General features: G+C 37.2%; 1 protein-coding gene across 4 annotated transcripts in view; it reads left to right on the top strand.

Moving 5' to 3' along the window:
* The window catches only part of LOC145684081 (clavesin-1-like), a 52,219-nt gene that overhangs the window by 13,978 nt on the left and 23,996 nt on the right, over nucleotides 1-14,245 (top strand). For all 4 annotated transcript variants that reach the window (XM_081755953.1, XM_081755952.1, XM_081755954.1 and 1 more), the window contains exon 4: nucleotides 10,890-11,086. In XM_081755953.1, coding sequence (XP_081612079.1) covers nucleotides 10,890-11,086 — 197 coding nt within the window. The remainder of the gene's footprint in view (nucleotides 1-10,889; nucleotides 11,087-14,245) is intronic.

The raw sequence follows: 14,245 nt of genomic DNA on the forward strand, positions 1-14,245 counted from the left end.
ATACAACTTCTGTACACTGTACACAAATACAGCACCTGTGGAATATAGTTTCTGATACAACCATCATTTATATGCACTCTCTTATTTTATCCGTAGTAAAGTACTCATAAGGATTTTACACTAGTAACCTACACTTGTAAACATAAAATACAGGTGTATTACTTTGTATTTAACTCTATCGTTTGCAGAAATTGTTCTTTATAAATGTGTCTTTTCATACGAAGTACGGAATTTTTCCTGTAAATCTTTCAAAATTTGGTGCACCAAAAGTAAACCAGAACTATATTTATTATAAATTCAAAGGTAAATAAATTTACCAAAATGCAAGTTGTAAGACTGACTGACAATGTACTATACACAGGCTCACGCACAACAATGGGTGATATCAATAAAACGGAGAAGTTACTCATTACGCCCAATTTTGAAGTAGTTACTCGCATTGGTATCAATAAAAAGAGAACTGAGCACTAGTCGTCTCGGCTGACCTCGGAGAAGCCCCGCCCCTCTAGAGTAACCACACCTCTGTTCTCGAGCCGAGTAACTACTACGCGTTTGATATCAATAAAAATCAAAGACTCCTCTGTGATGCTAGTAACTTCTCCAAATTTGTGGAGCAAGCTAAATAGGTGACTCCGTGCGAAATATGGCAGAGTATATGATTGTTTTACTACGTAAAAAACTTATAAACTGCATAGAAATGTTGGAAATGGAGATTACAAAAAGCATTATAAGTTTATGGAAGAAAATGTAGTGATTAGCACAACATTTTATAAGGAGAATCAACCGAAATTCGGGGTGGTGGACTACGTAATGATGAAAAGATGCGGGTTTTCTTCAAGGGCGCCGATCCTGTGGGGGCCAGGAGACCCGGGCCCTCCAAAGCTCATGTGGGCCCCCTATTGTATTTATGAATATACAATATTTGGCATAATTAGAGTGCAATTTGTCTTAAAAACCTGATATATATACCTTCTACATCTGAATGCCCCCCCCCCCAATTTACAGAGAAATCGGTGCCCTTGGTTTTCTTGAGTTACGTGAGTGATCCGGGATTCAAGGTCGGAATGTCAGGGGATTCTTGGTGTGGCTCAAAGTACTGTCTATGGCTACCTGAAAATGGATTGTTTCCGGAAGTGTGCGTAATATACAAACAGCAAAGGCAGAGTGGCAAGAACAATATACATTTCCGGGTGCTATCGGAGCACTTGACTATACACAAGTGGCATTAAAGAAACCTAGTATTTTGGAGAGTAATACGTTAATAGGAAGAGCTATTTCGTGGCTAAGCGGTTAGCGTACATGCCTTTGACATAGGAGACCCGCGTTCGATTCCCGGCAGGAGCTCATGTGGTTTGGATTCCACGTTAATCAGTGGGTTCTGTCTCATATAGGCACGCTACTGAAAAGGACGTTAAACTAATAATCAACTCAATTCAACGTTGATAGAAAGGGTGTATACATGAGAATGGGACACGTATGGTGTGGAAAACGCAATCAGATGGACGTGATTTATGAAGTGGGTGGCTGGACTTTATTAAAAAGAAAACAAAGGAGCCAAGTGTCTGATTTCGTTCTTAAAGCCAAACAATCTACAAAGACCTTGGACAACACGTGGTATGCGCTTGTCGTGTTAATCTTAATATTGCTGGATTCCAATCAACATCCGTCAGCTCAAATAGGTTCATTCGCATGGTTTCAATATTACTTTCTTCTTTCCCGTTTTTTTTCTTCTTTTTTATTTTTGTTTTATTCTCGCTCGAATATTAAAGATTCTCTTTTGAATTTGTGTCTCAGTCGTAGATGTATTCGATATTTCGTTGCATTTCAGTGTAATTACCTTCAAACTTTCGGCTTTCCTTCGTTTACTTTCTGGTAGCTGTGACTTTGAAAGTACCACTGGAAACTCTTTTAGAATATCCACAAATGCACTTTGATTGAAGCTATCGTTGCTACTTGCCCGTTTCATGGCTTTTAAGATACACGCCATAGGTTAAAAACAACGAAATGACTGCGCGATGAATGGGAGAAATTAGTAATCACTTCTTTTATTGATACGACTCAGTGCTACGTGCAGAGGAAGCGCGAGTAAACGTTCATAAATCTGGAGCAGACTAGACCTGAGTAGTGGCTTGTTTTATTGATACGAAATTGAGGGAGGAGATTACTCCAGGTGTAGTTACTCCGATTCTCGAGCAGGACTTCTCAGGAGTAGTTACTTATTTTTATTGATATCACCCAATGCGTGATATGTTTTACTTCTATAATATAGTGCTGATGGGGTTTACTAAAATTTTATTTAGGTGTTTTATTTTTCTTTCCTTTTGTCCTTGAACATAAAATATGAGTTAGGATAAGTAGGTTGGCTTTGGTTAGCTTAGCAAAATATACATTTGGTAAACTCGTTCTATGATACTTCACCAAACGTGAAAATGTGTTAATTGTGCATTAATATCACAAAAATCACAGGTTCAAGTCAAGGTGACCAGACGTTCCGTTTTAGCCGGGACAGTCCCTTTTTTCAACCGTTGTCCCGTTTTTTTCTGATTCTCGAACGGGACGCCGAAATGTCCCGTTTCTAAGTAAAAAAGACCTAAGTGTCCCATAATTATTATTCAAAATATAAATCGTCAATGGAAATTCTACTCTCTTCCGTACTAAGACTCGTTTCCAAGTTTCAACCGAGTCTAGTACAAGTTGACCAGATGTCCCGTTTTAGCCGGGACAGTTCCTTTGTTCCAACCGTTGTCCCGTTTTTTCTGATTCTCGAATGGAACGCCTAAATGTCCCGTTTCTAAGTAAAAATGACCTAGGTGTCCCGTAATTATTATTCAAAATATAAATCGTCAATGGAAATTCCACTCTCTTCCGTACCAAGACTCGTTTCCAAGGTTCAGCCAAGTCTACTACTTCTGAATTTTCAAATGGGAATTGAGTGTTCGTGGTTCAAGTGAAACTGAGTGGGAATTCTGAATGTTCAACTAGTTAAAAGAATTGTTAGGTAGAACTTGCAATCGATAACCATTATTTGTTGTGTGGTACACGTAAAGTTAGAAACAGTGTGTTATCACTCTTACTTGTGTATTTTGTAAATTTAGAACACTGCTGAGTCCCAAAATGCAATCTGGAAGTAAGATATTCCCCCCTCCCCGTAGCCGATTCGTATGCATCCCGTTTTCGTAAGTGAAAATTCTGGTCACCTTGGTTCAAGTTTTCTTTTACATACGCAGCACCTGGGTCGTAATTAATGAATGTCTTAAAATGTTTTATACTGCTTCATTCTGCAGTGCATTGTGTTAACGAAATGTAAAGTTTGGATTTTTTGCTATACTTGGTAGCCCTATGCAATTATAAATATTTATTTTATTATTTGCGTTCGTTTGCGATCCGCAAATTTTGCGAACATTGTTACGAAATTAGACTCATATACTGTTATTTGTTATACCAATAGTTTCTAATGTTTGCATTTAGTGTTTATATGTACCGTTACGTACAATATTATGTCCTAGCAACTGTTCGGAATATTTTTTTACAATATATTGTACGATAGTCATTTCAAAAGTCCTGCAGACTGAAAGATATTATGGAAGTAAATAATTTATTGTACAAAATACCTTTACAGTCCTTCAATACAATCTCCATACTTGTTTACGACAGCTTCCCAATATTTGTAAATTCTGTATTCTGGATAGGACACCTTCATTGTTGAGGTGTTTGATCACTTGGATTACCTCACTTAAAGCTGCTTCAATCAAATCAAAACGTTTTCCACAGAGTGGTCATTTTAATTTGGGGAAAAAATCAAAGTCTGGTGGGCTCAAATCAGGACTATATTGGGAAGAGAAGTATTTCCCATCCATACTTGTTAAGTGTCACCCTTACTTGTAGAGCAGTATGCGGCCTTGCATTATCGTTCAGAATGAGGACACCAACTGCAAGCATATCAGGATTTCTTTCACGAATTTTCCGGAACAAAAAATTTTGCAGAAACAGTTTGTAGTATACGCCTGTTACAGACGTCCCCTGTGACACTCTATTGTATCACACGCGAAGATCATCGTGAGTTAAACCTTTGATTGTTGCCGGCGGAATTTCTTCGGGAGTGAAGAGTCTGAACTGTTTTATTGTGACGACTGAAACTTCATTTCTAGTTCAAATTCTCGTATCCAGGTTTCATGAATTGCAACAGTTCTTCGTAAAAACTGATTTCCTTCTGTTTGATAAAGTTGAAGCAATTTTTCTGCGATTCTTTTGCGACACACTTTCTGCTCTTTACTCAGGTCATGCGGAAGCCATTTCATCTTTATCATCAACTTCTCAGTAATGATTCTGTAAACTAAAGTGACAGATATTTTGGCCTCATATGCAATTTTCTTACATGTTTTTGTCGATCCTCTCTCAAAATGTCATTCACAATTATATCAGAGGTGTAGTCTGTTGCAGTTGAAGGGCTTTCACTTCTTGGGGTGCCCGCAGTGCTTACACGACCTTCACGAAAACGAGCTGAGCACCGTAATACTGTGCTATGATCCACTACACTATTTCCACAAACCTCCCGCGAAGCATTGTAAATTTCAGTTGGATTCTTTCCACATAGGGTTTCGATTTTGATATAGGAACGCTCATCATGTGTAACCCAACCTCAGTCGGGTTCACCACTGAATTTCTCACAACACAGCTACGCAAACCAGAAAATACAGAAACAATCGTCAAGCCAAAACTCTGACCCACAACTAACCTAAAAGTGAACTGGATCCAACCACTCAAACGGTCGTGCATGGGCTGTGTACAAAACTTTAAAAATTACCCTCGTAATTATACCTGGACCCAGCGACATACGCAGGAATTTATTTCGGGAAGGGTCTAAAGCGTTTTGGGGGTCCAAATACAATTTGAGGCTAAACTATATATCAAAATTTATAAAATTGCCCCTAAAAGTAGACTACATTTACAAAGAAGTCGGGATTTCGGGGGGTCCGGACCCACCCCCTGCTTACGCCCCTGCCTGTACCCTCTCATTTTGTAACGGTTTGCTTCAACACAAAGCGAAAATAAGCATTTCGCTTTTACTTTCACTGGTGACGTTTTTGTTTTCTACGGACACAGTCCCACGTTTGCTTATCCTGAACTCCAAGAATATGTTACACCATAATTACCATGTAGCACAGGATGGTGCTTTTTTTCTCCCTTGTCTTCATTTACGCGCATACACACTGTCGCTGATATCCCTCCTCCATATACGGACAAAAGCCCGTGTGAGTTTCCAACTTCGTTCTTTCAAATAGATGAAATGATAGTTTCTAGTGACATGCAAAAGTTTGTACGTATTTTTCCGAGAATAATCGCTTTTCAGACATATCATAGTGCAGTATATCATAAATCTGTATTCAATCATTGAGAAGCATTGTACAAAAAGAAAAAGATTTTGATTGAATTATAATAGGAAATTTGTGTGGTTATGCCTTCTTAAAGTTAAGCTTCACGGGCTCGGTTGCTCAGTGGTAGAACGCTTTCCTTTGGTGTGTGCGGTCCCTGATACGATTTCCGGTCCAGTAAGTATGTGGTGGATAACATCGTGTCTATGGGGTTGTCAAGTACTCTCGCTTTCTCTCACATTCTCATCCCATTAATTCTTCTATCATCAGTCACTTGCCTTAATCATTGTCCACCTTAGCCTAAATGGCATAAACGTGGGACGTTATACAGAAAATTAAGCTGCGCTAAGGAATACGATGTCGCATATAATTTGCAGAACTACTATGGAATATTATTTACACAGTATGTTTACAAGCGTACCCACCTTTGCTAACGCGCCTGATCCCTATAGAAACCTTGACTTTCCACTAGTTTCGCCCTGCCCTGACTTGGTTCAATACTTCCTTGCTCTTTGTGACCATCCAGCATAGATTTGATCACTTTTTTAAATACTGTACTCATTTACTTGCCAGCACACTACGGATCCAACCGTTCATGGACCCACCAGGTACAAGTTTCTTAACCGATCAGATACATTTCTTGTTTTTAATGAGGTGCTTGGGGTCCCGGGTTCGATCCCAGCCCCCGCCAAGTGAACTTTGTGGTGGACAAACACCGTGCTCGTGGGTTTTCTCGGGGTTCTCCCGTTTCCTCCCACTTTCTTCATTCCACCATTTCACTCATCTCTCATTATCACCGTCTCCTTTAGCCTAACCGGCATAAGCGTGGGACGTAAAACTCAAAGATTTCATTTCATTTTTTTGTTTTTAATGAGCACCCAACACAGGTGTTTGATGTTTGTTCCACTATAGCTTTTATGGCATATATCTACGTGCTGTATTTTTACTCATAACGTTTGAGTCCTCATAAGGGAATCGACACCTATGAATCCATAAATGCAACTCACATCTTAAAGAACAATTTCTAAATTATTTGTACTTAATTTCGTGGTGAATGAAATACAAAATACGTTGTGTATGTTCCCCTAAGATTGGACAGTACGTATAAATATTGGATAATCTGAAAAATTTTGCTACCATTTAACTGAACTTAGCCTATGTATTTTCAATTAAAATTGGGAACTATTAATATCTACGTTTTATTGTCTTTTCTAACTTATATTCAAGAGAAAGAAATAAAATAAAATAAATATATGTTTATAATGATAAAAAAACAATTATTCGTAACACACACTATAAAATTCATGAAACAGAAAAAATATTATTTCCTTATTTTAAATTGTTTACTTTAGTTCGGCAGGTCCAGAATATAACTTAAGTCACAGATTATTACTTTCTTAACGCAGAGGGAAAAAAGGGAATTTTGAAACAGCGTTACCATCTTGTACAGCACAAAATTCTCAGCTTTTACAGAGTACCGAATATCTTGGTAAGTACTTGACTTATCGATCTCAAATAAACGCGACAATACTTCTTATGACATACTGATTTGCTCTATGAATTTTAAACCATACTGTACTATGGACCTTTTCCAAGTTATTGCACTATTTCCAAACTCAACTTTTCTCTCTTCTGTTGTGGCAACACTGTTTAACTGATCCTTCTAAACTTGAAGTCATTTTAAAGAGTTCTTTCCAGTGTTTAATTTAATGTGGATAAATAGTTACTACTTCATTCCTTATGTGTGTTAAAGGCGTTTAAATTTGACACACGTTTAACGTTATTTCTCAAAACGTATGCAACACTGATCTGCGAGTGTCATCTCTTTCGTCTCTGTTTTCATTGCCGATTCGAATTATGAAATTAAATTTAGGTCATTCCATTTAAAAAATCATAACTTTATATTGGATTGGCAACACTGTTCACCTGGTGATGGTACCCAATATATGGATAGATGTCCCCCTTCCTGTAGTTTCTTTGTGCAAAGTTTCGCTTCTCTCTCTCTCTTGGTTCCTCTGTTATAAAGGTGGGACATTATAAATGGTGCACCCGGTATATATATATATATATATATATATATACTTTGTGTGGGCACGAAAAATACGATAATTTCTTCTGATATTCGATAATTTTTAGTTATTGTGACGATAAATTTGTTTCTGTAATCTGGCAACGCTGCTCGTTAGTCACGTAGTAGAGCAGTGCGGTTAAGCTTACTTTGATGCCGCCGAAACTGAGATTCTGGGAGGGGTTCATTATGGCCCTTTCCGACTTTTAGTTCACGATGTCGTGCGTCGTAAAAATGTGTCAGGTGTGTAACTTTCGTGAAGGTGGTGCCACTGTGAACCGTATTATAGAAATGTGCGCCACAGAGTCAGCAGCTAGAACCGTTTACCAAAACGGTTCATAATTGTGGCCGGTTTCTCGTACTTGGCAAATTGCATCTCCGAAAGATGGAGCATAACGTCAACCAATGCTGTGTACTACCAGACTCACGTCCTGACTGAAATTTACCAGCATAAAATCCCAGCATTGTACGGTCAAGACGTGAACCAGGTTGAACTACACCAAGACAAGGTATCCAGGCATACGCCTAAAACGTCGCTGGAATTCTATCGCCATATGGAACAGGAAATTGGAATTTCGGCAATCCCTTTCTCTGACATCCCTGTCCAGATGCCAGCCCAATAGACTATTGTGCTTTCGGACTTCTCAATCAGGACCTGTTCTATCGTCGAGTCAGTACCGTCACCGGCCTAAAAAAAGCTTTTAAAGAGGAGTGGGACACCATACCCATTGTCGAGCTGCAACGCAGTCTTCTGCAATGGACACTCCAATACCGGCAAGTAGGCAGTAGAGGTGGCCTATAATTTGAACACAACCGGTAGTGGAAACACGACATACCTTGGTAAGTGGCACATTGAAATTCGGCATAATATAAGTGAATCAACCTCTGTATTTTTATCAATAATAAGTTGTTCTAGAGCAGTGGTGGCCAAATGACGGTTCTTAGGTCTCCGCGAGTATGCTTTATCCGGTTCGCTAATAAAAATCTGTGGTTTAACATTTTTTTCACCCCATTCGTAGCAGGAAGAGTGTAGCTGGCTATTATAGTATACTTGAATCGAGACTTGACTTTTTATTGTGAATTATTTTCTTTAACTATTTAGTTAGTGAACCCTATTCTGCAAGGGTACTGGTTTATTTTTAAGGAGTTGGTTTACCGAAATTCCTTTGTATATTTCCCATGTCTGGCCATGCAACACGTCATAATAAGAATAACAATATTCCATCTGTATTGTATTTGAGCAAATCAGCTGTTTTTTTCTTCTTTCTTTTCTTTCACTAAATATCAAGAAACCAAATATTGTTTGTAAAGTCACAGTTTACTTTCTTTAATTATCATACGCGTTCTTATTTATAACAATTCGCTATGTATAACACGTGTCATTGTGTTTTAAGACAGGTGTAAATGGTATACCAAAAGTTCATAACATATATCACTCATCCGTAATGTTCAAGGGTCGTTCAAGGTTGACCGGCACTTCTATTTCTTCAGAGGAAACAGATAACACAAGAAGCACCAAACTATATAAGCTTTTCAAAGTATTCTCCATGCGCGTCGAGGCACCGTTGCCATCGTTGTGGCAGGTCCCTGATTCCTTTGGCATAGAAAGAACTTGGTTGTTGTTGTTGTAGCTACTGGAGAACCTCGTTCCGCAGTGCTTCATCTGTCGTGAATTTCTTCCCTCCCAGATGATCTTTAAGGGGTGCAAACAAATGATAATCAGTGGGGTCTAAATCTGGACTGTAGGGAGGATGGGACAGAACTTCCCAGCGCATTTCGGCCAGAGTTGTTGTAACATTGGCCGTGTGAAGGCGGGTATTTTCCTGGAGAAGAATGGCATTTCCAGACAACATCCCAGGTCTTTTCTTGCGAATGGACTTTCGTACAGCACTACTCAACAATGTGGAGTAATCTTGGTCATTAATCATTTGCTCAACACGTGCGATATTCACTGATGTGACTGCAGTCAGGCGAATGTGTGCATTTGTCACCAGCTTCCGTCCTTCGCGAAACTGTTCACACCATTCGTACACTCATGTCCATGACATCGTTTGTTCACCATAGTGTGCTTGCAATCTTCTGAAAATCTCAGCTGGTTTAACTTTCTCCTTCACAAGAAATTTGATTACACACCGCTGCTCCACAGCCACAGACACACTGCTTGCTGCCATGTTCGCTGCAACTGCTGCGGATGCGCCAAGTGCGTCATGCCGGGTGCTAGTTACTCGAGAAGGAATGCATTACGTAACCCGCAAGTTTCATCATGATCCGGCTATTCATCGATTATTTTCGCACGAAAATCCCGGTCAACCGTGAACGACCCTTGTAGTAAACTCCCAACTATATTTCATATCATGTCTTGTGTTATAAAATGTAATACTAGACATGGACAATTAGCAATCGGAGTCCTTGGACTTTGGTGTTCATCGTTCGTCGAGGAACTAATGACGGGAGGAAGAACAACTCTTGAAACCATTTGTTGTTTGGATAAATAAATACATAGGCAAAATAGTCAGTATTTAATCGGATGTACTGACATTAACAATGGAGTAACTAAGAGTTATTGGAGTGAGAGTTGGACTAATAAAATATGGAGAAAAGACAGTATTTTGGTTGTATTAAGTGTAATAGATGTAGGTTTAGTTCTTTTCTTATTTCTGAGAGCTTTGAGAAAGTTGTGCAACCATTGCTGTTATTACAACCTCTTAGACAAGTTGATCGAGTGTTGGCAGTTCACACATAAAGTCATCTTTTAGTTGTACTATGCTCCTCTTAACCCAACCATTCTTTGTAGCCTTTTGAGGCACTGCAGCCCGGGGATCGTAACCTCTAAACCCTTCCTTCTAATATTTACTGTATGGAACTCAGTCACCTCAATGTTACAATAATGTTCTAGTATGATTTCATTACTCTCATAAAAGTGGAAAATAATCCTACTGTGTCAGATAAGAAGAAACAATTAAAAAAAAATACACAGAGTATATAATTTACGTAAAATTCAATGTATTAAAACTTTAATCATGACTTTATAAAAAATAAATGAATAAAATAAAAAATAACTTCCGCTTGTTACAGCCGGTATCAAGCTTATGCAGTTGTTTTTTAACGATTGCTACTTGACGACAATAAAGATTATTTTAATCTGACGATTATTTCTGCTAAAGAAGCAAACACATTTTTCAACTTTTAAATTAAATTTTAACCAAGATTTTGTCAAAGAGTAGATTTTTCTTTACGGTGTTATAAAGAATTTAATTAAGTGTTGTATTTTGTTTCATGCATATTCTCGACTATGCCAGTTTTCTAACTCTCATTGAGATCCTCTATGTTTGAACTTATGTCGGCGCCTATTTCAGTTGGTTGTGTCTGATGTGATTTAGTAATATTAATATTTCATTTTTCCTTCTAGTATTTGATCCTTATATTCCGTTTCAATTTTCTTTCTTCAGATATTTCTACATGGGAACAATTTAAGTACTCTTCACAACTTTGTAAACAAAGATATTCTACCCGCTGAACTTGGTGGCGAAGGACCGTCGTACCACACACTTACCTGGGCTAATCAGCTCCTTGGAATGTCTAGTCCTGAGAGTGGAGGAGAATCCAAGTTGGTGGACAGACCCTGTGATAGAACAACCGCTTTAAGGTATTTTTTTTCTTTAATATTGTTTGTAACTTTATTGCAATACAAAAGTTACGGTAAAATACATACATTTTCAAAATTAATCGTGCATGGGAATGTAGAGCTTAAATTGCATTTCAAGAACAGTACAGTGAAACCTGTCTGTGTTGGCTACCATTGGTTTCATTGAAACGGAAGTAGTGGCAACATGTAAACCATTTATAATCTTAACATTCCTTCCGTGTAATCCTCTGCCAGGCCGTATAATTATCACCACTTGATACACTCCTCTATGAGTAGTCTTTCCACGTTTTTTGATGTTTCCGAAGGAGTGCTCTACTGCTTTCAGGGTGTCGTTTTTGGAGTGGAAATGTCCTTTGAATGGTTCTTGGGTTACGAAAATATGTAGGGTGTTTGAGAATTTCCCGTTTTCACCGTTCGGATATGCTCGTTACAGGAACAGTATTGTGACATCGAGCACTGTAATGAAGAATAATAATAAGTGAGCTTATTTGAGAATGCCTCGATTCTTTATAAAGGCTAGAATCTTAGATCTATAAATAAACTAGATTGGTTTAATTTTCTTCAATATATCATTATATCAGATCTTGGTGAAAGCTATTTTGATTTATTGTCTATGCTGTAGACGATCTGGATCCTTCTGTATCAGCTGATAGAATCTGTCTAATTGCTCTGGTGATGCGAAATCTATTGCTTACTCGTGCAGTTGGTAATTAATTGTAAGTAGATTTGACTGGAATACTGTGACGTAACATCCTTCTCGTAGGCATGATGATGGCCATTTTATTTTCTGAAGAACATAAGCTAAGAATTTTGTTACGGTATGTTTTTCACTACCGGTAACATTAGATAAAATTCTATATTACAGTATTCCTTGTACATTTTATCGGTAGGTTATTTTTATTATAATATGTATCACTGCTGACTAGCATATTGTAAATCAGTACCGACAATATAACATTGATAGCTACACAACGTAAGGGATGTAGCATGACGGCTCAGATGGTGTGCTTTGCAGTCACTATATTTAAGTCACTATATTTATCTTGTTAATATTACGGAATTATACTACGATGACATGAGATAACCTATTTATTATTACGATTGTAGTCAATAATAATGAAATTGTTTTAAATCCAAAAGTTATTCGGCATTAATGTACGAAAAAACGTTATAGGTTATTTTTGTTTACATAATTTTAGGCCTAATGTTTGACCGGAAGAAAGATAGAATTTATTGTTTATCTTTATAGAGATTCAAATTATATTTAGCATAACTGCCATTATTCTCATAAAAGTACGAACACCTTAATGTGTTCCATGACAAGCTTACCTGGTCTGGGGTTTTGAAGTCTGACCTTGCATGAATTGTGCGTCTTTTTGAAATGTAAACAAACGTTTGCCATGTTGTTATGTCTCAAAGTGGGAACAGCCACATTAAATACTCAATATAGAAGAAAAAGAATAATGGAATATGCGGAAATAAATAAATAAATTCTCTTTTCTTTTTGTTAAAACTGATTTTATATTTTACGAGACAAAAAAATTAAATATCAATACTTATTATAGTTAAATCTAGTGTTGTCAAGAGAGGGTGTGTAAGGTGTACAGAAGATCATATATAAAATATAACAGGAAAAGAGCACAAGAGCCCTTCTAAAATATAAAAGGAAAATGTGCATCTAAAAGGAAATTTTGGACCGTAAACCCTGTCAAAACCTGAAATTTGACTAACCTGGCACATAATTAGGCAAAAATAGGGCTCTTGTGAGATATAAATTGTGACTAAAAATGTTTCCTCTGGGAACGGCCTATCTTTAACATGGCAATTCAACTAGAGGTTGATCAAAAGAGATGGAAACCGTCCAAGATGTTTTCTTGGTGCTATTCAAGGTAATTTGGAGACAAGGAGATGCTCAGGTAATATTGGAACCAACCAGATAGTCAACCAGGTGGTAAATTTTAGTACTGTGTGAGCATCTCAGGATACAGGTTAGTGACTATATCCTCCATTTTGTTGACTTCTAGAAGTTGCATGAGAACTTCTCTTTAAACCACTTGAAGTATTAGTGACTTTGGGGTATCAGAGACATTGTTTTGATGACTAAATTCAAAATTGTTAACCAGAGACAATAGTCATTTTTCCATTATGTATATGATGATGATGAAGAGTTGTTAAGCGGATCGCTAAGTCACACAATTTCAGACAGTCTTTAGAGGGGAAGGAAATGAGTAATGACAAAATCTAATAGTCATGAACTTCGAGTCTTATAATTAGCTGCTGCTATGAGACCAGATAGTGAAAGCTCTGCACATCGTCTTGATGTTGACATCTTAAAAGCATGTTATTTGATATATATTAATACTGTTGACGGTACTGATTCCATAGTCACTTTAAGTTAGGTTTTTTTTTTTTTTTTTCTTCTTTCATGAACGTTGTTGTTGTGATACGGTTAACATATAAATTCAAAATTCCACAGAAATTGAATTATGCTGTATAATCAAAACCTCATTTGCATACTTTCGAGAATCTATTGAAAAACAAATTTGTTATTCCTGATAGCGTAAATAGATGTTGAGGCAACTCCAGCGTGCAATTTATTTATGTGTCTGATTTCTTTTAATATTGTGTGAATTTCGTATGATGTGAATTTATATATATATAATGTGCAAGTTATCCGCCCTCTTAAATATGAAATGTGGTTTCAATATCCGTACTAAATGAGGTAGAAGTAGGATAGCTATAGGTTAGGTTAGATTAGATTAGTTAGGTAGATTTCTTTCTTATTGTATGTTGTATTGCTTTGATATTAATGTCATGCACGGTATTGCGGATAACTAAATAAATATTCTTAAATGAAATGAGATATAGATATCAAGCCTTTGCCCTCCGTAAAGGGAATGTATTCAGTATTTCAAATATGCTGAATTATAGGGAAAATAATAGTAACATTTTTTTGTGTGTGTTATGTGTTTATTGATTGGAGATTATAAGTATGGGCACGCCTGGTGAGATATGGAGTTAACCTCAACTGTAAACTATATACTATGGTTAGTGGTAACAAAGAGTTATTTTCCTTTTTCAATTTCTTAAAGTAATCTTGTTATCCGTTCTTGAAAATGACTCCTTAAGAGGTAAAGGAGTATTGTTGTTATTTAAAGA

The sequence above is a fragment of the Thermobia domestica genome, chromosome 4, assembly GCF_964235325.1.
Source record: "Thermobia domestica chromosome 4, izTheDome1.hap1.1, whole genome shotgun sequence".
Lineage (NCBI taxonomy): Eukaryota > Metazoa > Arthropoda > Insecta > Zygentoma > Lepismatidae > Thermobia > Thermobia domestica.